We start from the raw sequence: 26192 nt of genomic DNA, 5'->3' as shown, positions 1-26192 counted from the left end.
GACTTTGAGCTTCGGAGCGGGGAGGGGACGGGGTTCGCGTACGTGTGTGAACCACAAGCTGTGGGTTTGGTTCCCATGCTTTAGTTAACAACACCACTTTGGTCTGGTATTTCTGTCAACCGCTTCCAAGGAGTTTATTGATGATGGTCACGCGCACACACTTGTCTATTCACTACACATCAGCTGCCACTACCTCTCGTAATAGATAATCGTTTGTAAATAGCATACAGTCAACTCTTACACAAGTGCTACAATTGATCGATATCTACCTCCATCCCTTGAGCTTGCAAAGTTCTCAGCAGCGCGTTGAACTGTATACCCCAGACAGGGTTACCCAACCTGATGATAAGGGCCAACCCTGCTTCGCTCATCACGTCATCCCATGGGGCGATCATTTCTTTTTCAGTCCAAGTAACATCTCTCCCTTGCCCTCCTCCCCGCCAAAAGTCATAGTCCACCACAGTTTCTTCAGCGAGTGTACGAGGCTTGTATATTGAGAGCTGTTTGTCTGGATGCCCGTCGCCAAGGCATAAAAATTCGGGCGGTGCCTATGAATGGTGCGGGATTTCAGGGTATGAATGCCCGTGGAGATTTGATTGAGAGCCACGAGTATCTGCGCGGTCAAAGGGTTTTCGACATTTCGAAGTGTTAGAAAGATTCGGCCGCCCGGGTGGATTCCATACAGTGCGAGCAAGAGTTGGGATAAGAAGTCGTGTCGAGTTCCAAGGGCGAGGATCATTTACGGGCTGGGGTTGGCGATAGTGGGCATCGCATATAACAAAATCGAATGTATTTCGATCAAAGGGGATGGGTTTAAGCGGGGTCATAGTGGTGGCTTGTCGGACCAATCCGGTGTAAGATCAAACATTGTGAGATCGTCAAGCTGCAAATTGAGTCGGGGGAGCAGAGCTTCGGGTATTGCCAACCCGTGTCCACCGTCCGATTCTGGGAGGGATATGCCCATCCCAGTAGCATTGGCGAACAGGTTCATAACAAGAGTTGAGTAACCGCCGGGACAGCACCTATCATGATCATTAGTAGCTGAATAGACTCATCAAAAAGAAACAGCTACGCACCCGATATCTAAGAATCGGTGGGTGTGGATAAAATTGATGATAGAATTCATGTCTTCTAGGCTGAGGCGTAGTTTGAGAGCACGCTCCTCGTTAGTCACTTGACCAACACAGTCACCCGCATCGGCCTGCTCCTCTGTATCAGGGATATTTGAAGCTATGGACCGACGCTGCTCAGAGCTTAGCACTGTACTATAGTATTGGGAGAATGGCCGCGCATACTTACAATTTCAATCACCGTACAGAGTTGACGGAAGGTTTGACAATCAGGATGCACCTTCAAAGCCTCTTTCAACCAACTACCTTTGTAGCTGGTAGTATGATCATCAGAGGTTTGTGAATAGGACATAACGATTGGCAAATATTCACGTCGATAAAGGCAGGATAGCTCAAGAATGCCTAGGAGAGAGTGAAGCACAGCAGGCTAGGAGATGGGATTAATTGTTGAATAGTTTATATTCCACTAGCCACCCGAAACCCTAGCCACAAACCTTTGTCAGCACGGTTGTCTGGGGTACCGGGTGTTGAATCCGTCAACGCATGCGGAATCCTGACCGTAGACCATCAATCATACAAAAAAGGAAAACGCAGGGGTAGCTCAGAATCTGCCCTGATCCTCGTGTTTGTTGAGTCAGGTAGTGAGCCGATTGGACTCGGTGGATTATTACGCCGCCACGACCATTTACAACCGTAGTTTACCATCGATAAGTATGCTAGAGATCATGGTAGCTGTATGCGTGGGTTAGGCAACGCTTCCCCAGTAGCCGTTCCCCGAGCAAATTACTTGAATATATCGCATATGTAATAATGCTACCTCAATGCAGTCATGAAATAGTCTTGGGGTTCATGGTGGCTTGTGTTCGTGGAATTAGTGGCTTACGAGCGGAGAAATGGTACATTATCGGACCTAGTTTATTCCGTGATTAATATTTCCTGAGGGCTAAACTCGCACCTACCATACATGTACTTGGGGTTACAAAAAGTAGTCGAAAAAACGCTATGCGGTTCACCTGATTTTTCCGATTATTTTTGTAACCCCAAGTGCAATCGGAGACATAAGAACGGAGGTAGTTTCAAAGTGTAGATGCATTTTACGTACGAACATGGCTGTGATCTGCTACTATGGATATTAACTAGGGCTCATATAAATCGCTTCCATTATTCCGATCGTCCCTCGAGCCACGATCTACCATGCTGGTGATCTTCGACTCCAATGAAGCACAGCTACTCAATGCACAAGCCTGAACAGAATACATCGGTCTGCAATACAAACTGTCGAATCCGCGTGGCTCCTGTCTACATATGAAACATTAAAGGTTTCGTGCCTTGCAGATACGTGCTTGCTGGTTATCGTGCACAGGTGTCAAGTGATCATCTCAGGTCTAGCTACTGCACGTATTATATCTGCCAAGTTGCACGTTCGAGCTGGTTCTATACAATACGTAGCCTGTATAATATGCAGCCAAGTGGATATCAGACGCCTATTCATCCGTACGACAACGTAGATATATATTCGTCTGGGGAGGCTGGAGAAACCGAGATTGAAAGTTCGCCGTCGATCAGCGCTTAATTGGTGGCGCGGATTATAAAATCCGGAACACGCAGCGAGAGGCTTTCGTCCCTCGGCGGATTTCTTTTCTCCTCGGGGCGATCCTTTGGTTCAACACCGCCATTCCGCACGCGTGTGTACTTAAAGCTCGATCCACTCTCTATTACCTCCCAACTTTGATCCATTTTGGACCCCATTTGCCGCAATACCAACATTCTTGCCTCATTTACGCTCAGGTTGCTTTTCAATCAATAAATAAGAGATCAAGTTTACATATTCAAGCATAAAAATTATGGCCACATTGCAAGCTCCCATTACTACTCTGGGAGTTGATTATCCTATTCTTCCCGGGGTGGAGCCTGTCTTGTTTGCCGTAGACGGAAACAGGTATGTATTCATTCTTCAAAGGCGTTACATACGTGATCTTCGATATCCATGGCCGACTTCTGCATTGTACAGAAATGCGATGCGACCAAACCGAAATGTAACGAGTGCGTTTCCGCTAGTCGCAATTGCCAGTACGAGGATGAAACCTACCGAACCAGGACCCAATTGCTACAAGTTCGTGGTATTCAAACGAATTCAATAGCCTGCGGGATCCTACTGACAATGCCTGTACGTTTTAGGACAGAATCATGGAGCTCGAGAACCAAATACGTTTGATTGAAGAACAGCGAAGCTCCTCGTCTACAACAGTGTCCGAATACTCATCGGACGAATCGTCTCTTCGTTCTACTACATCACCTGGACTATCTTTAGGGTCATCTAGCCCTGGGTCATCGAGAGACACGTCTCGGACGCCCATTACACCTACAAAAGGACTGGGTTCTGCCGATGATGTCTTTCCTGCTATAGTTTCTCCATCTTCACCGTCCTCCGCCTACTCTATGGTGGATATATATCCCGATTACTCGAAATCGACAGGCCCCGACCCTTCCTCCCAGGTTGTCAGCAAGCTGTGCGTTAAACGACAATCTAATTAGCTTTGATTGGCACTGATTGCTTCCAGATTGGATACATTCTTCCAGCGGCATAGTCAATGCGGATTCGAACTTCACCTTGGTCGGGTCATGAGGGCGCTCCAGCCGGGTACACCCGAGCCCCTAACGCCTGTGTTACTTAATTCAATGTTGCTCATGGTGAGCCTTGAACTACGCTTTGTGTTAAGTCCGTTTGTAATTCTTTATAGGGGTGTTATTTTGCACAGGAGCAAGAGTTAAAAATGTGGGAAAATGAGTTTTTTGAGCGTACAAAATGGTCGATCGAAGAGAACATAACTCTGGCGCACAGTGGTGGGGATGGCAAATACAACTCCTTGCACCACGTACAGTAAGGATGTGCGAATTACATCGGAATAATTTACTGAACTATCCGATCAAACAGAGCGATGTCTATGTTTGGCCTATACTACTACTTCAAAGGTCGCTTGCTCGAAGGCCATGTCCACACAGCCCATGCGACTCGATTGGCAGTTGCTTTGGGCCTCCATAAATTAAACTCTCGCATTTTCCATCCCGGGTATGGGGCACCAATTTCCAAGCAACCTTTCGGGGTTACGCGTTGGCGTCCAAGGGATTCTATAGAACTTGGGGAGGCGATTAACCTATGGTGGTCAGTCATGCGATGACTTCGGTCCATATCACATCCAACCATTGATATTGGTATTTATTTATAGGAGTTGTATGGATACTGAGCTGGCTGGCTCGACGCTCAATGGATTGTCACCCTGTGTCTCCCTAGAGGATGACATTACTACAGTCTGGCCTCGGTTGCTCTCCGATTTTGAGTCTGTGAGTACTGTGTTTCCTACCGGTGATATCATATGCGTGTTAGACTAACCGGTACTTTCACAGGGCCAACCTCTGCCTGACGACGATTACTCTGTCAATTCCTTGTTGGATCCCCAGACTAGTTCTATAGTTGTCAGCGTCTCTAGGGACAACGTGAAAAGCTTAATTGCCAAGTCTTATATCCTCATGGTTTGGGCAGCAAAATTGGACATAGAGCGAGTAGCAAGTAAGTAGCCAAAAGGATCTAGCCAACCTGACCTTAATCATCTTGTTCGCAGATCATCAGGGGTCAGAAGAGTGGTGGATTCGTTTTGAAAGATGTGATCAAGCTATAAACCAATTCATGATGACCATGCCTCCAGTGCGCCTTAGCCGTAACGTCGAAGAACTCGCCTACCTTATCCTAGTCCATAGTAAGTTTCACTGTCTGACGGATGATTGAGGGGGATTAAATGCGGTTTCAGCTGCGATATACTGCTCCCAGCTGCAGCTGCACAATGCTTTGGCAGAATTTGAGCTTGCTATGGGTGCTCAGCGGTACCCAAATGGCCGTAACCCTGACGGGTCACTTGGAGGCATTAGTTATGCCCGTTGTAACGAAGCTTGCCGAGCTACGGTCTTAGCGGCTGCAATCGTGGCGGATATCGATCTAAGCTATATGCTTATGTTTATCGGGATCGCTTGGGTCTGCGTAGCGGAGGTGTTGATCAGGGAGATCCCGAGGTTGAGACGTAGCGGCTTTTCAGCACAAGCTCTTGAGAAGGAACAGCAACTCACCGTGATAGAAACGTGTATGGGCAGACTCGTACAGACCTACCCTGTACTAAGTGAGTTGTATTGCGGCGTCCATCGGAACAATTTGCTGAATTGTCATATTTAGGTCTACAACTGCAACAACTACAAATTATAAAGGCTCAGCAAACATTTTATTGATCAGATTTTATTGTAAACCTTGTTATGAGGGCTTGACATCAGCAACAAGTGCCTCGGTGATTGTGAACTTGATTGTACTTCTAGCTATTTATATCATTCTCAGTTTGCCTCCTGCGACATCGAGGCTATTGGTAACTCTACCTATCGTTAATGGCCCCTATAACTGCTTCCAAGAGGGTCAATACAAGCGTGTTGCACTACTAAGTGAATATAATAAATGAGTGGTGGAATTGTTATTGTTCCAATGATAAAATTATATAAGGCCTGGGAGTTTTTCGAATCATTGTATTCCAATAGGAAGAAAGAACATTTGGTTCGCTAGGTTTGTTCGGTGCATAGAATGATCTTTTTCTATGCATCAGACTCGGTTCTCAACTTGTTGTGGTGAGTGGTATTAGTCAATTCGACTGGAAGCTAGACAATATACGATGTACCGGAATATGGTAATATTTCAATTCTTATTTGAATCCTTGTGAGGCTCTGCGGCTTTATTCATATAGGCGGCCATCCATGGCTGCTACTAGTTCCTTTTCTGCAGCTAACGGATCGGCCATCCATCAAAGAACTTCACAAAGATCTGATGGCCAGTGATTGCCGACGGGGAATTCAGGATCTAACAACTGTATATATTCCATAAATGGTGACTCTGCTTAACTCGTTATTCATGGATTGAGTGGCAAACCTCGGCGATCCTTCAGACGGGTATATCGGAGCTTTTGACCCTGTTGCGCCATGGAGGGTAAAAACATTGACATAGCATTATTTTATGAGGCTCAGATGCTCCACGTATACTCTGGGATATAAAAGTAGCTGGTAGATGGGAGGAGGTGCGCCCAACGAACAGTTAACCAATATTCATCGCTCTTGTATTTACACTAAAGATGATTCTTGTTCGAGCCGCACTCGCATCTGGAATTATATTTCCTCTCTATATCTATCCTGGGGATAATTGTGCAGGTTGGGCACCTGCCATCTCAGCGTAAGTTCATAGTTTCATCGCACCCGCTATGCTGTTGTGACCACGATTGACACCCACGCATCGGTGGAAACAGTGCGACAACACACCCTAATCTCCCATTCTACTTCATCATCAACCCTGCCAGTGGGCCCGGGCCCAATGATTCTCAGCCTGATGCCAATTACCAGGCTTGTATCCCCAGGCTAAGACCAGCAGCAAATCCGGACGCCAAGGTCCTGGGATACGTTCCTACGTGGTTTGCTGATGCAACACGTTCGAGTGAAGTTGAAGCGGATATTCGGACATACGCCCAATGGGGCTCAGCCTACCGCCCTACAGGAATCTTTTATGACCAGGCTTCAGCTAAGGAAGGCGTACCAGAGTCAATATACCAAAACCTATACTCGGGGTATACTAGTTATGCCAAGTCTCATATCCCAAATGCTTTTGTACGTGATTTACGCGAATTCATCACAATAAAGGTATTAATAAGGCCTTTAGGTTTCTCTCAACCCAGGTATAAGGACTCCGTCCGCATTCTATAACTTTGCGGATCAAATTGTAACCGTAGAGAACTACTACAATAACTTCAGGTTCGTATTTTATGCCAATTACCCATTCTACCCGAATCATAACCATTATGTCCCATAGCCCCAGCCTGTACACCATTAGCCCCTCCACACCTGCTGCAAAGCAAGCTGTTATTTTGACAGATAGTTCCTCTTCCCTCCCTTCGAGCACTATTAATCAAATCATCAAAACCGACAAGATAGGCGCTTTGTACATTACCGATGACGTCCAAGTAAACGAGCAAAACCCATACGATAGCTTCCCTTCGTACTGGACAAACTTCGTTGATGCCGTACAAACTGCAGCGTCTTAGGGAGGCGGCCTAAGATTGAGGTGGTTATTGATGCTATGTACCGTACTGGACTTGATATTGGCGGTTTGTTTACTGCAATCAAACAAAGTTTCTAAACTGAGTCACTAAATTGGTTGCTTCGCGTATGTGCGTGATCAGCACATATATATGTATTTATACTCATTGAGAGCCCATGTGTGGCATATCGTGCTATAATAGTTCTCCATCAACGCACAAAGTTAAAGTACCGAAAATAATCAGGAGTATTTGAGCAAGAATCGGGGCTGAGTTAAAGGTCGATATGCATGTACTGACTTTAGGCACCAAACCTCTCTCAGCCTGACCCATGGTGAAGGCAGACTAAATTTCAAGATTTTGTTACACCACAATGACATGAAGTGATAGTAGTTTGTCATTGGTACTGGTGCCAGCAGATAGTACGCACCTCCGAGTAGCACCGTCCATACCTGCTGTACTTCAACCCGAGGACCGTACGATTATATGTCCAGCACTTTGACTATCACCATAGTTTGTTCAATTTAGGTAAAAGTAGTGGTTGGTTTGTATTGTTATGTTTATTGTCAAAATGGCCATTGGGGCTAGCGTAATGACTTCATCATGATTATCAATGTAGGAAACGAATCCAAGGTATGTCACCAAGGCCTCACTTCAGATAACTTTCAAGCTTACAGCATGATTATGGTGGGAATTGATACAAATTTTGAATTATGGGTGTATGGGAAGTATAGCTTGTTGGAATAAATCATGCTAAATAACTAAATAACTCAACCCAGAGTCTACTATAGGTATCTAGCATGGTGGGTCAAGCCCGATCCTTATAATTTTATATGAGCAGCATATTCAAAGATGCAGGATACAGCACATAAACGCCATCCTCATATACACGTAGGTAACTACCTTAGCGATTGCGCCAGTCGGTTATACATTGCGCATTAGTAAGAGTCTCGGTCGTCGTGACTATATGCTTAGCAAATTACCAATAGTGGCATATGCAATTGGAGAACCCGCGTTACGTGGGGTAAACGGAACTATTCTTCATAGAACTCACAGGTGTTTAGTTCTAAGCTAACAGCCGCTCTACTTGATATATAGGCTCTGGATTGGCCAATCCTAGAGTATCTAAAATCTACTTTACCCATTAGATACTGTATGGACGCCTCCGAATATGCTGACTTATCACTGCCTAACTATAATCACCTAGTAATGTTCCTGATATGCCTGGCGGTTTTATGACTACTCAGACATGACTCAATATTAGCTGTCGCCTCTAAGCGCGAGGAGGGGTGTATTCACAACAACCGCCACGCCTCGATCACAAAGATGGCTGCGTGGCCACTGGCCTTCTGAGATTGGTATTGGTATAAGCAATTAGAGAACTTCACAAAGGCTGCTATTTACAGAACAGAGTCAGTCATGAGAATCATGAGAAACATTGGAGCCAAAAACCCGTGGTAGAGTTATAGTAGTCACTACGATATACAACAATCAACTATTATGAATGTTGGCCAGTATATTTTTATTCAAGAAAGTAGGCATCCGGTAATGGGATCCCGTTATAAGCTTCATCGCGTGAATGCGATGGCAATGGCGATGACTCTGCGAAGCCGAGTAGATCAAAACAATTGCAAATACTAAAGTTAGTAATTGCAAATGAGCGGGAGTGACCACTCTTTCTGAACCTTCCGTATGACCCTTCCCATGATGACTAAAAAGTGAACACTCGGAGGCCGGATTGAATCTGCCAAGATGATGTGGCCAGTGGAGGTGGAAGATTGGTCCCGGCTGATACACGCAACTGTCTGCGCGTCGTGTGCCCACTGGTTTGTCCTTGCTTTTGTATATCATCATGGCTAGTATAAATAGGTTGTTATACAACCAATCTGAGACCCAGACAACGGCATCCTTTATCCAACTACAGCTGTTTATTCCTCTTGGAAATCCATCTACTCTAGCATCTTAGTGCCTCTTGGTCCTCATTTCTACTTCAGTAAACGTGCTCAACAATTTCTGGTACACCATGGGCAATGCTCTCTCTCAATCGTTCCCTCCCAAGTCTCTCTTCTTGGTAGAACAGATTCCCGATCTCACCGGTCAGGTCATCATTGTGACTGGGTACGTCGCAAGTAAATGAGTATGCGGTTCTAACCGACATAACATTCTGTAGTGGTAATGCTGGTGTAGGAAAGGAAACATGCAAGGCAAGTCGCTTGGTGATTCATATATAACTTTCTCTCTGACGCAGACTTTTCCAGGCGCTACTCAATAAGAACGCCAAAGTGTACCTGGCTGCGCGCAGCAAGTCTAGGGCTGACGACGCTATCGAATGGCTGAAGAGCGAGACGAACGGGAAAGCGCCAATCTTCTTAGAGCTCGACCTTGGCAATCTTGCCTCAGTGCGCAAAGCGGTGGAGGATTTTAAGAGGTAGGCTAAGCTCCACAGACATAGACAAATTGATTGGTATCATTGATGCTCGAATACACAGCAAAGAGCAGGAGCTGCATGTGCTGTTCAACAACGCGTGAGTAGATGTCACTATTAGTGTTCGGATACCCGGACTGAAGTATCAATCACTTAAATAGCGGTGTTATGATGCCACCTGTGGAGCAACGAACATCTGACGGCTACGATCTGCAGTTCGGGACAAACGTCCTAGGCCATTACTTCTTCACTGTCTTGCTCCTCCCTACTCTGATTCACACTGCCAAGAACTCGCCCCTCGCGAGTACGTCGGCTTTGTTTGAATGCTCGTGTGTGATTACTAACTATCGTCTCTCAGATGGACATGCACGAGTGATCAACACCTCGAGCAGTGCAGTGTACTTTGCTCCCAAGACGGGGATTGCCTGGGAAACGCTAGGAACGGACGCATCGAGCATATCAGCATCCAAGAAGCTAGGCACCAACACGCTCTATGCTCAAAGCAAGCTAGTGAGTGTTATTGACTACCTACAAGCTGGCCAAATCTGAAATGGTTATGATAGGGTAATGTACTGTTTTCGAATGAGCTGGCCAAACGTTATGCCGATCAGGGAATTATTTCGAGCTCACTCAATCCTGGTATGTGTGGAGTTGAACCTATTGTCCCTAGCTTTTTCCTCCCTAATAGTCGCTGTAGGAAACCTCCAGACAGACCTTCAACGCCATCTACCGTGGTTAGTTTCGAAGATTCTAGTACGCTTATTCTTAGTTCCATCACGAGAGTACCATACTGATGCTAATCCGCCACTACAGGGGTTAATGTTCTACCCAGCGAGTTACGGAGCTCTCACTCAGCTATGGTCTGGTACTACACCCGATGGCGAGAGCCATAACGGAAAGGTAAGTAACTTGTACAGGCCTCGAGATAAGCGGTCACTTACACTGTCCTCGCTAGTTCCTGATTCCATGGGCTCGCATTGGAGATGCCGGGCCGAGTAGCCACGATGAGAAACTGGCGGAGAAACTGTGGGATTGGCTGGAGGAGCACGTCAAGGGTCATTAAATATAAGGTTGAACTTTGTTAGACTCTGTATTCCCTCTTTGTACGTATACATATTAATACCCTACCATGGACTGTCGAGGCACACGCAATAGATTAATATCCCCAATAATAGAGAGGTTGCGTAACCGTTCTGAACCTAAGCGTCGCCTGTTATGTAGTCATCAATTCTTGCTGTTTATCTTTGTTACCATACATCGACCGTTATCATCGACCTTTGGAACATCGACGAAAAACTATTCGAAATTCGGATTGAATGTTATCGTTGGAGCAAAATAGAACTTAGGATTTAGAACGGTTGTGCAACTTCTCCAATAGCAATATATGCAACCCACTCGATACATCAGTGACACCGAATCTCATTCAATGAGTTGTTCTGTGAACTCCTTCAGACACATATATATGACCCGACGACTACATATACGTGTACAGACAGTATGCGACTAAGCTATAATGCAAAGATATTGATTGACAGATTGGCCACGGCTATGTGTTCCACCTCCCCGATTGGCCTCTATCTACCTTACCTGATATTCAGAGTTCACTGGAAAATAGGCCTTGTTGAGAGGGGGCAATCCACCCATAAAAAATCGGGCTGTTGAGCGATTACATGTTTAAATTGCCTGGTGCTTTAACAGTGCCTCGGTATGATTGGGGCTTGCATTCTGGCTACCGTACAATTTCAAATATATGCTTCCTAGTGGCGACTAGCAAGATCATGTCATGATGTATACGAGATCGTATTAGTGCTTTCATCACCTCGTATGCCAGCGCTAGATTCGGTACCACCACTCAACGGCGTCGGCGCTCGTATATCAAAGCGCTAAGGTGGGCGACAGCGATTGCCCACCACCTAACCCGCGGATGTGCGCTTTTACTTAGCGCTGAGGTAAAAATTCACGGTGAATGCGCATTTTCTCGCCAACTAGAGCGAATTTGAACAAAAAACGTGGTAAAGTTGTGTAAAATTAGTGATAAAGTATATGTATATAGTTTTACTCCCCCACCGATCCCACTACTTAAGGCTCTGCATCCAAAATACGACTGCGTCCAACAGTCTACACGTGTTTAGAAACCAACCGTTGTTACTCGCGACCGCTTGCAATTGTATCAAGGTGGGTTCCTTAGCTCATCTACGGGCTCTGGGGTCCTCCTGCTATCCTCGCGTGAATAACTTAAGTTGCCGAAATGTAGTTATAAGTAAAGGTTTTAGTTAATAGATACATTATCTTGCGTATACACATATCCCGGAGCAATCTGCTCGTACAAAGTGTGAGCTGGTGTCTGGCGATGGCTTCGGAACTCTTTGGTTGCCCATTCCATTGCCTTTTCGCCGTTGTTACCACTAGCATAAGCATCAACAAAACGCTGTGAACGAGCAGCAAACCTGGAATCATGATAAATGAGTATTAATCCAAGAATTAAGCATAAAACGACACACTTTCATATTGTATCAATCGGGATTGAAACAAGCGCTTCAATTATATACTTTATCATCACATTTTCTTTTTCCTATGGGCATTGAGATACTATATAGCTGTCAGCCAACTATTAATTGAGAGAATTTCTCATTAAACGTACTACTCCCCGAGCAAACCCAATCTGTCTCTGTTTTCTAAGTTTTGTCTTACTGGGAGGCATTGCCTTGGTCACCAAAGGGATGCAAAACCCCAGAGTCCATTGCTGAACTAAGGAATCCACCTTGACAGAATTACAAGTGCTTGCGAGCAACCACTGTTAGTTTCTCGTCACGTGTAAGGCATGAGACCCAGTCATATTTTCGATGCACGGCTTTGTATGAGGAATAAATTACAATTTAGATAGCATTTTTACTCTCCCACCAATCCTTTAAACAACTTTACCACGTTTTTCGTTCAAATTCGCTTCAGTCAGCAAGAAAACACGCATACATCGTGAATTTTCGCCTCGGCGCTAAGTAAAAGCGCACATCCGCGGGTTAGGTGGTGGGCAATCGCTGTCGTCCACCTTAGTGCTTAAGAAAGCTTATTGGCCATGCGAATTTTAAGTAGGTTATGTGTCATTGATTGGACGTCTTGCCCCAATAAGGAAGGCTCAGGAACATGTAGGCCTAAAACGTTTAACTTCAGCACCCACGGTTACATGTACCTTGTCGATAACCACCGTGACCTACTCCAACCTGCTTCTGCTATTATTTTCAACTACTTCTTATACGCCATGGGTAGCAATCTCTCTCAAACTTTTCCTCCCAAGCCTCTGTTTTCGGTCGAGCAAATTCCTGATCTCACTGGTCAAGTTATTATTGTAACTGGGCAAGTTTCACACGATGTGATGTGTTTCCCTCGACTGATGCAGTGCGTGATAGTGGAAACGCCGGATTGGGAAAGGAAACATGCAAGGTAATTACAAGTTGCGCAAGCCTTCGGTATATTCGTCCGCCCCTAAAATGATTATTCTAGGCGCTACTCAATAAAAACGCCAAAGTGTACTTGGCTGCGCGCAGCAAGTCTAGGGCTGACGACGCGATCGAATGGCTGAAGAGCGAGACGAACGGGAAAACGCCGGTCTTCCTAGAGCTCGACCTTGGTAATCTTGCCTCGGTGCGCAAAGCAGCAGAGGAGTTCAAGAGGTAGGACAAGCTTCGTATACATATCTCGTCTGGCTAGTACCCTTAACACCTGTATATACAGCAAAGAGCAAGAGCTGCATGTGCTGTTCAACAACGCGTGAGTAGATAGTAGTGTTAACATCCACACCAGGACTGAAGTGCTGATGGTTTAAAAAGCGGTGTCATGGCACCGCCTGTAGAGCAGCGAACATTTGACGACTACGATTTGCAGTTCGGGACGAACGTCCTGGGACACTACTTCTTCACTATATTACTTCTCCCTACCCTGATTCATACTGCCAAGAACTCACCACTCGCAAGCACGTCGGTTTAGGTTGACTACTTTCATATGCATATTGACACAATCGTCTCTCAGATGGACATGCGCGAGTGATCAACACTTCGAGCGCTTCGGTATATCTTGCACCCAAGACGGGGATTGTCTGGGAAACCTTGGGAACCGGCGTATCGAGCATAACAGCGTGCAAGAAGCTGGGCACTCATACCCTATATGCTCAGAGTAAGCTGGTAAGCACTTCTAGTTTTCTCTAGATTTGCCGAATATGAGGTGGTTATGATAGGGTAACGTACTATTTTCGAACGAGTTGGCCAAGCGCTATGCCCACCAGGGAGTCATTTCAAGCTCACTCAATCCCGGTACGCGTAGGGTTGATGTGTGCTTTCAAATTTCTAATTAGTGTTTATACAGGAAACCTCCAAACAGAACTTCTGCGCCATTTGCCATGGCTGGCTTCGAAGATTCTTGTGCGCCTCGAGTCTTGTTGTGTGACCATACCGACCATACTAACCCATTGCTATAGAGCTTGATTCTCTATCCAGCCAGCTATGGAGCTCTCACTCAGCTATGGTCTGGAACTATGCCCGAGGGCAAGGACCACAATGGCAAGGTCATTATTCGTACGGATTTCGAGTTATGTGTTCGCTAACAAATTTGATTACTAGTTCCTGATTCCATGGGCTCGTATTGGAGATGCTGGAGTAAACAGCCATAATGAGCAACTGGCGGAGAACCTATGGAACTGGCTGGAAGAGCAGGTAAAGGGCCATTAGGTGTTGAATAAGACATTACTTGGGCTCGCACCCCCCCCCCCCACACACATGTATAGTAATATCATTTGATTATATTAATATATATTAAGTTAGGGTGGTGGGAATGTGTCTAGCTCACTCTAGCTAAAAGGCACGTCACTACAATCCAGTTGTTCGATTTTAGTATGCCGGAAATCACGAGTTATTTTATATATATTGGCTGTACATCTATATATCACAGACAGTTAGTATGGAGAGTCGACAGGATTGTACACAGGTTTAGTAGCTATAATACCTTCGTACAAGCAGCATGCCTTGTCATTCTATAGCACTGTTAGAAGATGATTCTCTCGCCATCACTAACGAGCTCTGAAACCCCCACTAGAGCTTGTGGGCTCGAAATGCTCAAGACGTATAAATGAGATTACCATGAGTATCTAGTTGAAGCTTCTCGAGGATTTCGGAATCACGAGCTCCGGTGGATTTTGCAGAGAAGCCTCAGCTTGGGAGTTTTGGAGTGCAGCTATGCTTGAAGTGGGAGCTCTTTTGTAGCTCTTGTAGAGTCTGTAGACTTCATAGGTTACGGGAGCCCAAAGTCCTTTTTCCTGACGTGACGACTGCCGGTATATGTAAAATGTACGTTGCTGGCTTGGTTCATCACACAAATTAAATAAGGAACCCGATGTTTCACACACTACATCACTTCACCGAGCCTTACATTATTAAAACCTAACTTGATGATGATCCAAGAACAACTTGTGTGAATATGATTCCGAATCGATCCAATAAAATACCAGACCCAAATGAAGAGCTATGCCTTCGCATCTTCAATGGGTATCATATCTCATTCGGAGAACCATTCAACCACACCGATAATACTACCCTCCCGTTCTATTTCGCCATGATCAGCCACCCAATTGTCACGTTTGTATTCCAAACTCCAGTTTCGTGAGCTACCTCTCCAGCGTTGCAGGCCGGTGGCTTGGCTTGGTTGGTTATCGCTATCTAAGTCACGTACACTGTCACATGCGTCTCGCCGTGGTACCCTAATCCGACGAAGCAAAAACTTGAGCAAGCCACCAGCATATGCATTCTCGAGGGGGAAGTATTTTCCGTGGTACTTTGTATATCTGCTGAGAGCCATTTCGGACTTGAAATGCGTTACGAAGCTCAACGTAATGGGAACATCGACGAGGTCGACTATGTTGACGTACATCGAGCGAATCAGCTGAATGATTAATGGCACGATGAATTCAAGTAGCGGTAAGATTTCTGTCAGACGCGATCGACTAGGAAGAGCTTACATCGCGGCAAGCATTGAGCTCCTCGGGTATGTTTCCTAAATTCAAGACAATACACAGATTCTGCCAAGCAAGTAAGCTGTTCTCATCGGTTCCATAGATGGTATTGAACTGAAGTGTAAGTGCATCCTTGAAACCTTCACCAGCTTTTTCGCGAGCCTTGTTAAGGTACCTTCGATTCTTGTCCTTCTCACTACTCCAAGAATAATGGTCGCACATGCGATAAAACTCTTCCATTACGGGTTTGGTAGGATCGTAATCAAAGTCATCGTATTTGTTGAAGAAGGCACGGATGTATGCCCGAGCATCGCCAATAGATTCGAACATCGCGCGAGTCGCTTGCGTCCTCCGTCCAGGCTTAAAACTTTGAACGTCTCATCGAGATCATCATCATAAGCCATCTCCTATGAGCTCATGAATTATCTATCTCTAGTCTGGTTTAGTAAGTGGGACCTACATGCTCAAATTTGCATCTCAATCCATAGGAGCATCTCCCGAACCTTGCGAATTGGGGACACTGTCTAAAACGTTTGCTTGAAGATCGGTCGGTCATATTTAAGAGGCTCTCGAACAGCCGGCGAAGTGACAGGCAGGTAGAGTTCGGGGAAATTGAGCCACCCAGATCAGAGCTTGAGTGGCAATTTAAGTACCGCAATACACGTGCCACAGGGCCAGGTGATTTGCTACCTGGAGTTGCGCCGGCCGTATTTGGGAAAGCTAAATCCTAATAAACACTTGCAAGCACACGAGTGGAAATTAAACTAACTGATATATATCGATACCTAATTTGAGCCTTAAAGCTTCACCATATCCGTCTTCTAAGGCAAATTATTCTTATTCAATACCTAGATAGCCAATAGGCACAAGCCCAGCTGCAGGCCACAGCCGATAGAACAAGGTGACTCAGATGAAATATTCCTTCTTGTATCTACCCGATGAGCTTTCTTGAGCTGAGTGCTTACACTTAACCTATGCTTCGGTCACCATGTATGCTATGCGAGTTCTGTATGCGGTGTAATAGGGTGAGCTCGTGGCCGCCCGCAGGCGGCCTAGGGGCGTTGGGCGGGCCACCCAAGACCGCGACCGTCCGGATCGAAGGCCTAGGGTGGCAGAGAACCGCACATGGATGGATATGATGGGAATCGATATTTAATAAGATAGGTGCTAAGTAAATAAAACCGTTAAATATGTGGCGGAAATTGAGGGATGGCGGGTGGGTGCTGAAAAACGCGAGGATAGTCTGAATCCTCACGCTCAGTACACCATTCCGAGATCGCGGTACGGAATAGTGTCTAGCCGACTCACGTGACCTCCGCCCTCAGTCAAATTTCACATGTGATGCCTCTGCGTGCTGTGGCGCCGGCTCACATGCTCACAAATAATAAGGGGTCATGTTAGTTTTTTAAAACATGACCTCAATACATCTAACCTATAATCACAGGTGTATAGCTTGATCCAGAGGCCGCAGGGATTCTGAGTAAGAGTTTGGACGTTAGGGGTTCAGGCGGTCCACCACCACATACCTCGTGCCACCCTTAGTATTGTCCGAGACATCACACTCAGAATCAGCTTGTATGTCCTATTAACTACTCTCTGTGTTTAAGCAGGGTTGGCCGTAATACCTACGGGGTTCCCTCGTGTTTTTGGTGCCCCAGATTCCTCTCTGGCGTTGTTCACGAGACCCGGATAATCTCCATCTCACCGGCTTCCTTCCTGTTGGTTACTCATTACACTGTATCTACACACCTATCATTGCTCAAGTACTCTGTGTACCTGCACACTAGTCAACACACGCATACAGGTGGCTCTGAATAGGGTAAATAGGCTTGATATCGTGAATGAAGTTGTCAGCTGATGATCACTAGATTGTCATCAAGTTATATACACGTGAAATTCTATACTTCAGATATCAGTAAGCAGAACCATAGTGCAGAAAGGCCTACGTACAAATCTCTAATAAACATTGGTGCATCGTGTTGTATTCAGCTGAAATCAACGTCCTTGATACTTCTAACCCGGCCGAATTCTTCTCGGCGAGTTGCTTTGCCCACCGCAAATACATCGCAGAAGCCTGCTTCACATACAAAGAATCCGTGCTACCTGGGGCTACAGTCGTGATATGCAAGTTCCACGCAACTTTGCACAACTCAAGGCAATGTAATTCTGTGAATCTAATTGTTACTCGGGGGAAGAAATCTACAAGATCCAAAAACTTGCCGAGAAGTGGGTGTGATCCGGGATATGCCAATGCATACACACCGAAAACCGCATTTCCATCTCGAAGTGCCTGATCGTACGGGCCTTCGTGACTGTACTTACTGAAATCGGCGGTCCATTTGGGCAAAATTTCCAATAAACCACCTTCGAGTGAGAAAGGTGCAAGGGCACTCCGAACAGTCTCGAGGCTCGGCACTTTGTTTCGCAGTTGTTCTTGAATAATAGTTTCTATTTGGTTGTGTAGGATTGATTCATCACCCAGAGACCGTGGCGCAGCTGAGGTACCAGCGATGCACCTGGAGCACCGGCAGAGAAACCCATATGCGTGTTGCAATGCATCATGGCGCTTAGAATCTGGTGTTGCGGGATCCGTATACGAGATGCATATCTGCTGGCCGGGTTCAGGGCGAAAGATACTCCGAGATGCGGGGCGCGTACCTCTTCACCAGCAGCCACGTTCTCAACCAATTTAACTACCATTTGTACACCTTTTTCTGACTCTTCGAACATGGCAACGGCATTTGGTCGACAAGAGTGATTAAATGATCGGCTGGCCAGAGCGAATACTCCGTGTGCGTACGGAACAAGCTGCGCGTCGTGAATCACAAAGTTATTATTGCCAAATCGTGCGGCAGCTGAGGAGAGAACGCCAGAAGAGGTAAAGTCTAGCGGTGATATCAAGTTCTGTCCGGCGTGTGGTTGCGCCGACGCTAGCAAATCCCAAAAGATTTGAACAGTTTGGTTCGAAGTCGTTTGAGCCTCTTCCAATGTATTGAATTTGTAAAAATGTTCTGCTCCCAGATGAGCTAATAAACATATATCTGTCTGAGTGTCTTCTGTTGCATCCTTGTATGCACTAGTCGATGAATACGCCTTAGAGAATCCACAAAGACGTCGGTGGTGCCTCTTCCATGACGCGCTCTGGCCTGACGTCAATAATAAGTTTGATGTAGATCTGGACTACGTTTATCCAACTCACACGCTACTCCACAGTACCAGTAAACTCCACATCCAGAACATTTCTGCAAGCTGTCAAACTCTCGTAAACAGCCATCACACCGACGACCTTTGTAAGTCGGATGGATTGCAACCGCCAAGGGCGTCTCCACAAGGACAATATTACCGGCCTCTAGTGGACTCGCCGCCACCGCTCGCGATCGTGCTCTCGAGTCGGACTTGAGCTGAAATACACCGTTTTCGGGGATTGTGGGAACCATTGACCGCGGTCGAGTTCTTTTACCGGCTCACTTCAGGGTTTAGCGCCCGGCGGTTAGCTCCGACCTCTCGTTGGTTGTGCATCCTAGTCGACTTTACCGTTTTAATTGTTATGTTTCGAGCGTCGAGAGCTCCGTCGAGCTCATTAGGAACGCCTTGGGCTGATGTGGTGCCTGCTTCTCACACTATAGTATGAACGTAACTTGGATGGACACCATACCTCAAATACAGGCCTGCGCAGAGCACTGAACGACACGACCGAAGTCGATACCCACTGGTCTCTCACCGCTCCTTTCAACCTAGCTTCCTCGTTCTATCTTACGCCTAGACCTTAAGCCATGTCTCACACAATCGAGAACTTGAAGAACACTTTTGTCTGGAAGAAGCCGGAGCCTGTTGACTGTGACGCCGAGGCTGGACCCTCCTCTGGTTCACCTGTCGCTCGTACCATCAACGACGATGACAGGACTAGGATCGAGGAACAAGAGCGTGCTGCTCCGGCTGCGGCCCCCATCACTCGTACTGAGACCCGCGACACACACGTGAGTGGAATGACATCCTGTTCAAGAAACATGTACTTAGGATTCGATACAGCCTGCTTTCCCGATTGAGCACCGCAAGTTTGGTAACCCTGCTCCTCTGGGACTGTTCGGTTTCGCGGCCACTACTCTGATGCTCGGTCTCTACTATGTAAACGTCCGTGACATTACGGTGGTAAGTCCTCATTTGCCACTTATCCAATCAATCAAATTCTAAGGAGCACCGTCTAGCCAAACATGGTCGTCGGTATGGCTTTCTGCTTTGGTGGTCTTGCGCAACTCTTGGCCGGCATGTGGGAATTTGGTGTTGGCAACACATTCGGTGCAACCGTCTTTTCGTCCTACGGTGGCTTCTGGATCGCATATGCCATCATCCTCTTCCCCCCTAGCGGGTAAGTCACCGATAAATCTATCTTTAGCCATTACCTAACCACTCTATCAGTATTCTCGAAGCGTTTCTGGCGACAAGGCCGACGATCTCTCGGACGCACTCGGCATCTTCGTACGTTTTCATCTCATTCTTCCAGCGCCACAAACTAACTGTCCGCATAGCTCATGGTCTGGTTCATTGTCTCGCTTATCTTCTTCTTCGGCACCTTCAAGGCATCTATCGTCATGTCGACTCTGCTCGTCTTTGTCTGCATGGGATACCTCTTGCTCATGATTGGCCAGTTCAGGGACCAGAGTATGTACATTCCCCCCAGCACAGCAAGTGCACTCAACTGACATAATTGGGCAGTCTCCGTCCTCAAGGCCGGCGGTGTGTTCTGCTGCTTGGCCGCATTCACCGCCTTCTACATTGGTGCCGCTGAATTACATGCCTCTGCTGGAGCGTGAGTCTACTACCATATCCTACGTGTCGACCATCACTTACCGATTCTCAACTAGTTACTGCCTCTTGCCTGTCGGAAACCTCAAGGAGACCTCAGTTCACGGACTCTGCACCAAGGGCAGCAAGAAGAACCAGAGCGCCTAAGTCAGCCGGGACGAGCTCGCAAAACACCCCATGACGACTTTACGGTTTCTCATTTTCCTAATCTAACTTCTCCCCTGTAATGCCTGGGTTAATAGCTATATGATATCTAATTCATTTTGTTTCGCTCTTTCAATCTTGTGGGCTCTTGTCATATCGTATATTAAGCTTTTTCGTAAGACACTGTGGGTTCGGCATCAATGACGCAACCGAGTCGACAAGAGCTGTCATTCGAGGATCAGAAAATTATCTAGTCGAGACAGACCACCTCGGTTGAGCACACACTGGATCAACTATAATAACTACACAATCCGGATTCAGGAGGGGGAGCACCGGCAGCCGCGCTGACCAACCGACGCAAGGGTGATCTACGCGAACCTGACAAGTTCGGCGGGTACTATTAACCCGACCCGGGGACTGGCAGGCACCCCACCGACTGGCATGGGTCCGTAGAATGTGACAAGCCGTTTCCGCTTCTATTCCTGGTTGATAGCTAGTCAATTAATGGATAGGACGTGGCAAGGTACACATCAGATGTTCAGCTCGCGCGGTCCGAGCCAGGAAAGAAAAAAAGAAAAGAAAAGAAAAGAAAAACGTGTTTGAGGATGATGATCCAGTGTGTTTGGATGGAAAGTCTAGCATGTGGCCGTTGGAGCAAGTCATGGATACTAGAATACTACATTCCACTTGGTCTCCATTTCTCATGACCCCCTCCCCAAAGCCGGCATGGCATGTACGTACAAACTCGCATCACTTGACACAGCTCCCATGGTCAAGTTTCGACAAGGCTCTTAATTCAGGTAGATGCGACGGCTGGGGCTTCAGGATGTGTCGAGTTTCGACGACAACGCCCAAACATCTTCCCGCGCGCTCGGAGATGGTCGGATAACTTACGTTATTCGACCCAATTAGAAGCGCTCTGCATCTGGAACCCAAAGGGGTGTTCTATCTTTGGGCCAGGCGACCAATCCGAAGTGAGAGGGAGGAAGAAAATCCGCAGAGGTCGTGAATCCGGAAGTTAGCACAGCTGGGAAGGAACCTATCCCAGTGCGAGGACCAGACGTCCAATCCGGACGCTGGATCAGATTGTCCTATCCCATCTAAACCAATCCCATCGACTGATCATAGATCAAACGAGCTCGGAACCAAACTCCTGGTGCCGATAAATATCCGGGAAATGGTGTCTTATATCCGGTATGTTTGGGATGCATTACGATATTGGATTGGATTGGATTGGTGTGGGAGGGAAGGAGATGTGTTGCCCGATTTCGCCATTCGCACGCAAAAAAAGGAGATTGGGTATAATGAAGAAGTGCAGGGTCAGTGAGCCCGGGAAGATGCGAGAGAACTCACAAGTCGCACGAAGGCGGCGAAAGGGAGAGGGAGAAGGGATCACACAAAGACTTCACTTCAAAACGAGTAGAATAATTAAAGGAAATAAGGAGCGACAGAACAGTTGGAGTTTCAAACGCATCCCACTCGATGAAGCGACAACCAATAGTGATACGAGAGCACACAAGACACACAAGTAAAAGATACACAGCACAACAACTAGGCGCACAAGAAGATCGGAGGAGATGAGTGGTGGACGCGCATCATAGAGAGCAGCGTCAGCGGGGTAGGTAGGAGAGGGAAGTAGGATAGGGAGGAGCCACGCCAGTCCGTATGGGAAACAATCGCAGGGGGTATAAGTATTACTAGAGCGGGAAAAGAGGTGGTCGGCAACCAGGCCCAAAAAGGGAAGCTAATATGTACACTAGGAGCTTGCGTTTACGCTTTAGATCAAGAGACCCATGGGCGCAAACGGACCACCAACGCCGCCCACCTGGGGGACGTGGCCCTGCGAAGGGTGTTTCCGCATTGAAGGAGCGGTGAATGAACTCAGGCTTGCGCTTCGGCCTGCGCGGGTCTGGTGAGCCTGAGCTTGTTGAAAGGCAGCTGCAGCAGCCAACTCGTCAAAGCTTGTCTGAGTGCCGGCGTTGGACGAGGGACGGTGGGGAGAAGACGGGTCAGTGCCGGCTACGGACGAGGAGTCATCGTCCCCCTGGGGGGCGTGGTGGGCGAATCCGGCTGAGAGAAGTCCACGTTGCTGCTGAAATGCGAGGGCGGGAAAGGAAGGGGCGCTGCCGTGGTGTGCGGATCCAGGAGAGAAGAGTGCTGCCTGGGCGTGGGCGTGAGCCTGAGCTTGGGCGGCTTGCCACTGGAGAGCGGTGTAGATCTGCGAGTTCCATGCGGCGAGCTTTTCAGCGTCGGTCGGATCGAAGCCAGAGGGATCGAATCCAGGATATCCATGCATGGGAGCAAGGGGCATACGCAAGTGATGCGGCAGGTGGCCGTGCATTGGGAGGCCGACGGGGGGAGCGAGGGGCATCGTGGGGGCTGCGGGAGGCTGCGGGGGCGAAGTGGACTCAAGGCCGAGAACATCGTCTGGGCCGAATCCATCGTCGTCACCATCGTCGCCATCGCGCATGTATCCGCCGCCCATGCCACGCTCCATCTCCATCATCGCATACGCCGCACGTTCCTCCTCGCCTTCTTCGGCATCTTCCTCTTCGAGTGCGATAAGCGCCAAGAATTCGGCATTGCGCATGGGTTCTTCGACGGGAGGGAGACAGGCTCGTTCGCGCCATCTATACCAACGTAAGATCAGGCCAAATGATAAGCGAGAGAGAAACTTACTCGTTGAGCTGGCGGCGGAGCGAGTCAGCCTCGGCCTTGAGATTCCGAAGCTCACGGCCAGCGGTGGCTCGCGCCCGGCGCTGGGTGTGGATCAAGGCAATGGACGAATTGACAATGGCCGACTTGGACGGACGACGAACCGAAACAAGGTTAGGAAGAAGCGCTGCCAAATCCTGTGCATATAGTTAGCACGTGACCGGGGTAAAGACGGGCCGGTACAAACCAGGAAGCGTGAGTTGAGGGTTTCGCGACGAGCCCGCTCCACAGCATTGTGAGTTGCTCGGCGCTCGGCGGTGTTGGCGCGACGAGAGGGCTTGCGGCGGACTGCGCCTGCAGCGGCGGCAGATTGGGGACCAGGGAACGAGCCAAAGGCAGAGGGAGTGAGCGAACCAGCAAAGCTCGCAGACAGCGGAGTGGGCAGCGAGGATGACTCGCTCGAGGCGGGGGATCCCACAGAGGCTGCATATAATTCAGCATTATTCCAATATTTTTGATGAATGACTCACGCTTCGTCTCAGGAATGGAGAGCGGGAGAGTGACAGGGGGAGCACTGGGAGAGACAGAGCCAGTGGACTGAGGGCTGTGGGGCATGGCGTTGAACGTCATTTTTCGTACGGGAGAACGAGAGTGGCGCAGTTGGTGAGAGACTCGGCTTCGTGCAGCGGAAGATAGTAGGAAGTATGGCGAGCAAGTAATGCTCAAACCAGGGGATTGGCGGCTAGTGTGCGAGGAAAGAATATACAGATAAATGCAATAAATGCAAGTGTGGTCGAGTGAGTCGGTCGCTGGGAGGGCAGAGGAGGCTGTCAAGGGTCGCGAGATCTAATACTCATAGTCAGTACGCTTGTATTACCTGGCAGAACTCTGATTCGCGTACCACAAGCGGTGTCCTTGAAGCGGGGGGGAGCGGGAGCGTAATCGAGGTCGGTCTCGGGTGGGGAACTCGAGGCCCATATATCACCGCATCACGCCTTCCAGTGTGGCTTTGTTTGGCCTGTGCCTGTATTTGCACTTGCTTGCGGTCCTTATCTCTCACTCCTGCGAATCCCCCGGGTTTCTTCTATCGCCTGGGATGATGCATTGTCATCCCAACTCCTAATCTTGTCACCGCCATCTACAGGTCTGTCCTCACTGTCGCCCTCGCTATTGATGGTCTTGTCGATGCCTGGCATGCTTGTTCCTGTCACCTCCCGATTCGTCGGTGCAACCTCACGTGCCAGCATTCAGCTTCGCGAATTGCCAATGATCGCCAGACAACCCCTCAACTCCGACATCTGTCAGACTGTTGCCATCTTTCCTCCATACAAATAATAAAGCCACCGTTGCTCATACACCGGTTCAACTCTGGCCGTATAGCGAGTGCTTTTAGTCCTGCTATGATCGCGCATGAATCCCTTCGACCATTGTACCTACACCGGCCTGGTTCGGCCCAACTCAGGCTTCTTCTCCAACAACGGCTACTTCCGCATACCCTTCTTCTTTCCTAGATCAACATTCAAGAAGTACAAACTTGCCTTATTCGTGCTTGACTGCCCAGCCATCGGGATTGTTCCTTGTCGTCCCTACCCACGCGCAGAGTGGATTCTTCTATGGCTATTAACCATTCCAATTACCTCCCTATTGCCTATCTAGCTTGCAGAACACCTTCTATGCGCATAGTTCCATGTGCTCGCTATCTAAGTCTCACGCATTAGCCATAGTTGTGCATAGCCGCGCACTTAAACCTAGGCGCGTGACAAGACGCCACTTATGCATCGACTCGCCGCGCCTGACTGACTCTTGGAATGTGAACAAATAGATATCCGTCCCAGACATAGTCATTTTGGCACCAGCGCTCGTCATCCTACTGAACCCTGCTCGTACACGTTGACCACGCCTGCTTCTCACACGTTCCCAATCGCAATCACCGATGATGCATCTCTCTCCGCCGAAGAGAACAAATGTTCGCAATAAGATTCGAATTCACTTGCGTAGTAAGATTCGACCTGTTCCCCCTCGGACAAGCCAGTGCAATCGGAACGGTTAATTTCAAAACGACGTTGCTGAAATGAGAGAACCTCAAGCATCCCCTCCTTTATATTATTCACGTGAAATCAGCGCGAGTTCTGTTCCTCGAGAACATGGACTGGAATTAGAAGTTTGGCGTCGGCGCGACGAGACCGCTCTCGCTCCACCACAGTTCGGGCCAAAGTTGTCCCGTATCCCGATGAGCTAATTACTCCACCTCTGCAACCCCCGGCGATTTGCAAGAGCTGAGATTGACTCTGCTAGACTCCTATTCAGGGTGAGGGCCATAGTTCCCAATTCTTTCACAATTTAACAAATTATCGCGCAGGCATGTATTCGAAACGCAGTCGATCGCAGTCCGTCCTACCCCATCCGACTTTCCGACCCCACTCAAATCGAAGTCTGACTTGACAAGACCGGTCCGCCCTCCCGCCCTGCCCCGCACCGAATTACGAACTGAGATATAACGCAATATCGATAAAGTGGAAGTCATCGCGCGATTAGTCTTTTTTTCTTATCGTTTTCCATGTGAATACGAGTTGGGATTTGTGAGTCGTGTGAGGTGTTCATGCCAGTTCATCCTGCGAGCTAGAGTAGTACAGTCTAGGGGAGGACATAGCTATAGCGTCCTCGGTAAAATGTTTGCTGGCAAAGTCTACAGCATTCAATTACGCCCGTCAGACCTATCTACGCGAAAACGAAATATCACTCGGCAAACAGATTTACAAATCTTCTCACGTGAATCGTACCGCCACCCGAGCCGATCCGCTCCCTATACTAGTACCTACGGGCCAGACCAAGCCAGGCAAACCTGAGCCATGGTCTCTGTACTATACGTCACTGGGTTCGATTCAGAAACGCGAACGCTATTGTCAAGTTCGAAAGAGTGTCGGCCCTGCATAGGGGCGCCCGACTTCGAATCGCCAGAGACCGATTCCGATTGGTTCAAATGGGTGTGA

General features: G+C 47.9%; 9 protein-coding genes across 9 annotated transcripts; 5 read left to right on the top strand and 4 right to left on the bottom strand.

Moving 5' to 3' along the window:
• Positions 1-823: 823 nt before the first annotated feature.
• RhiXN_02331 (ribosomal RNA large subunit methyltransferase J) lies at positions 824-1422 on the bottom strand (the record flags this gene model as incomplete). The annotated part of the gene is made up of 3 exons (XM_043322150.1): positions 824-1022; positions 1077-1243; positions 1300-1422. 3 exons carry the CDS (start codon positions 1420-1422, stop codon positions 824-826), a joined length of 489 nt encoding a protein of 162 aa, XP_043187973.1.
• Positions 1423-2914: 1492 nt separating this feature from the next.
• RhiXN_02330 (Fungal specific transcription factor domain) lies at positions 2915-5345 on the top strand (the record flags this gene model as incomplete). The annotated part of the gene is made up of 11 exons (XM_043322149.1): positions 2915-3009; positions 3082-3190; positions 3249-3580; positions 3632-3761; positions 3812-3951; positions 4006-4233; positions 4298-4412; positions 4476-4638; positions 4691-4825; positions 4877-5239; positions 5293-5345. The coding sequence occupies 11 exons, from the start codon at positions 2915-2917 to the stop codon at positions 5343-5345; spliced, it is 1863 nt and encodes a 620-aa protein (XP_043187972.1).
• Positions 5346-6226: 881 nt separating this feature from the next.
• Positions 6227-7186, top strand: RhiXN_02329 (spherulin-4; the record flags this gene model as incomplete). Its single annotated transcript, XM_043322148.1, has 4 exons — positions 6227-6324; positions 6398-6752; positions 6805-6896; positions 6955-7186. 4 exons carry the CDS (start codon positions 6227-6229, stop codon positions 7184-7186), a joined length of 777 nt encoding a protein of 258 aa, XP_043187971.1.
• A 2017-nt stretch (positions 7187-9203) lies between these two features.
• On the top strand, positions 9204-10668 carry RhiXN_02328 (short chain dehydrogenase; the record flags this gene model as incomplete). Its single annotated transcript, XM_043322147.1, has 10 exons — positions 9204-9298; positions 9351-9396; positions 9439-9608; positions 9670-9705; positions 9767-9909; positions 9964-10115; positions 10169-10244; positions 10294-10358; positions 10419-10505; positions 10561-10668. The coding sequence occupies 10 exons, from the start codon at positions 9204-9206 to the stop codon at positions 10666-10668; spliced, it is 978 nt and encodes a 325-aa protein (XP_043187970.1).
• Positions 10669-12786: 2118 nt separating this feature from the next.
• RhiXN_02327 (short chain dehydrogenase) lies at positions 12787-14323 on the top strand (the record flags this gene model as incomplete). The annotated part of the gene is made up of 11 exons (XM_043322146.1): positions 12787-12934; positions 13000-13043; positions 13104-13273; positions 13335-13370; positions 13430-13576; positions 13629-13666; positions 13734-13780; positions 13834-13909; positions 13962-14017; positions 14074-14160; positions 14216-14323. 11 exons carry the CDS (start codon positions 12787-12789, stop codon positions 14321-14323), a joined length of 957 nt encoding a protein of 318 aa, XP_043187969.1.
• Positions 14324-15146: 823 nt separating this feature from the next.
• RhiXN_02326 (uncharacterized protein) lies at positions 15147-15930 on the bottom strand (the record flags this gene model as incomplete). Its single annotated transcript, XM_043322145.1, has 2 exons — positions 15147-15530; positions 15607-15930. 2 exons carry the CDS (start codon positions 15928-15930, stop codon positions 15147-15149), a joined length of 708 nt encoding a protein of 235 aa, XP_043187968.1.
• Positions 15931-18048: 2118 nt separating this feature from the next.
• Positions 18049-19037, bottom strand: RhiXN_02325 (MYND Zn-finger protein; the record flags this gene model as incomplete). Its single annotated transcript, XM_043322144.1, has 2 exons — positions 18049-18746; positions 18800-19037. 2 exons carry the CDS (start codon positions 19035-19037, stop codon positions 18049-18051), a joined length of 936 nt encoding a protein of 311 aa, XP_043187967.1.
• A 336-nt stretch (positions 19038-19373) lies between these two features.
• On the top strand, positions 19374-20550 carry RhiXN_02324 (glyoxylate pathway regulator; the record flags this gene model as incomplete). Its single annotated transcript, XM_043322143.1, has 7 exons — positions 19374-19577; positions 19630-19749; positions 19806-19966; positions 20028-20076; positions 20127-20259; positions 20314-20407; positions 20463-20550. 7 exons carry the CDS (start codon positions 19374-19376, stop codon positions 20548-20550), a joined length of 849 nt encoding a protein of 282 aa, XP_043187966.1.
• Positions 20551-22324: 1774 nt separating this feature from the next.
• On the bottom strand, positions 22325-23832 carry RhiXN_02323 (helix loop helix DNA-binding domain protein; the record flags this gene model as incomplete). Its single annotated transcript, XM_043322142.1, has 4 exons — positions 22325-23177; positions 23227-23399; positions 23450-23685; positions 23733-23832. 4 exons carry the CDS (start codon positions 23830-23832, stop codon positions 22325-22327), a joined length of 1362 nt encoding a protein of 453 aa, XP_043187965.1.
• Between the last annotated feature and the right edge of the window lie 2360 nt (positions 23833-26192).

The sequence above is a fragment of the Rhizoctonia solani genome, chromosome 16 (genome assembly GCF_016906535.1).
Source record: "Rhizoctonia solani chromosome 16, complete sequence".
NCBI classification, from domain to species: domain Eukaryota; kingdom Fungi; phylum Basidiomycota; class Agaricomycetes; order Cantharellales; family Ceratobasidiaceae; genus Rhizoctonia; species Rhizoctonia solani.
Note: the sequence above shows the minus strand (reverse complement) of the source record. Positions and strands in the feature narration are given on the sequence as shown.